Consider the following 1,072-nt stretch of genomic DNA (forward strand, 5'->3'; position numbering starts at 1 on the left):
AAATGGAAAAAGCGGGGACATCATGGAAAACAGATAGAAAAGGATGCTCAGGACAGGCTTCGCTGGAGTAATGCTGTTGATGGCCTGTGCTCTCTGGGAGAGAAAGAGAGAGAGAAAGAATAAACAAAATAATTTGATCGCCTTCCTTCGTATCTTCCTCTTCGTATTTTTTTCTTGTCCCCTTTCTCACCCGTCTCCTTCTCCTTTCCTCATCCTCCTCTGTCTTTTCCTCCTACTCTTCTCTTGCTCTGTTTCCTCCTCTGCACCCCCTCACATTCTCCCAATTTTAGTTGTTATCTTCTAGACCATTTAAACCCCTTGTACTGTAACTGATACATTTCTGCAATCCTTTCTTCCTTTATCTCAATTTAGTACCAAACAGATTCGATTGGCATGATATCATTATTATACCCGTAAATCACACCCGTAAACCTTGGCTTCAAATCAAGAGGAAGACCAAGAAAGATCTGGCTGAATGTGGTTAAAAAGGTCCTGGAACAACATAACATTAACATATCTATCACAGACGCCACACAACTAGCACAAGACCGATACCTGCACCTCCCCTCGACATCCTAAGGATACCAGAAGAAGGAAACAGTTTAGAAAAAGAAAAAGTAGAAGTAAAATAACGATATAATTATGATTTTACAAGTCAGTCTATGTCACAATAATTTCACTTACCAATTTTTTATCGGGTTTCCCAGTGGCAAGAGAGATGAGTATAGCAGCTGCAGCAGTCATGAGAGTGATGAACATGGCGAAGTACATGTAATGGAAGTCGCTGAGGATGGGCGGCTCTGGGTACTCGTCCTTAGAGCCGCAGTACTCCTCGCCTTTCAGGATCAGCACGGAGAACAGCCGCACAACGCCTGTGAGCAGCGCCAGCATCAATGACCAAAAAGCACCCTGAAATGTTATTTTTTAATTTAAAATAAAAACATGACTTATCAAGAAGGGCAGATACAGCAATAACGATCACCGATCCTTTCCCAGTTCCCAAACGAATTGGCCATCCTGTCCTTAAAATTCCTCTCTCCCTTTCTCCCATCAGTGCCACCCCCGCCCCCAC

At 43.2% G+C, this 1,072-nt stretch overlaps 1 protein-coding gene across 1 annotated transcript in view; it reads right to left on the reverse strand.

Moving 5' to 3' along the window:
* LOC101864120 (sodium/myo-inositol cotransporter) overlaps nucleotides 1-1,072 on the reverse strand; it is a gene marked incomplete at its 3' end in the record, with an annotated part of 38,808 nt that overhangs the window by 4,223 nt on the left and 33,513 nt on the right. The window contains exon 12 of the mRNA XM_035973620.1: nucleotides 685-909. Coding sequence (XP_035829513.1) covers nucleotides 685-909 — 225 coding nt within the window. The remainder of the gene's footprint in view (nucleotides 1-684; nucleotides 910-1,072) is intronic.

Source organism: Aplysia californica, unplaced genomic scaffold (genome assembly GCF_000002075.1).
Source record: "Aplysia californica isolate F4 #8 unplaced genomic scaffold, AplCal3.0 scaffold01539, whole genome shotgun sequence".
Taxonomy (NCBI): domain Eukaryota; kingdom Metazoa; phylum Mollusca; class Gastropoda; order Aplysiida; family Aplysiidae; genus Aplysia; species Aplysia californica.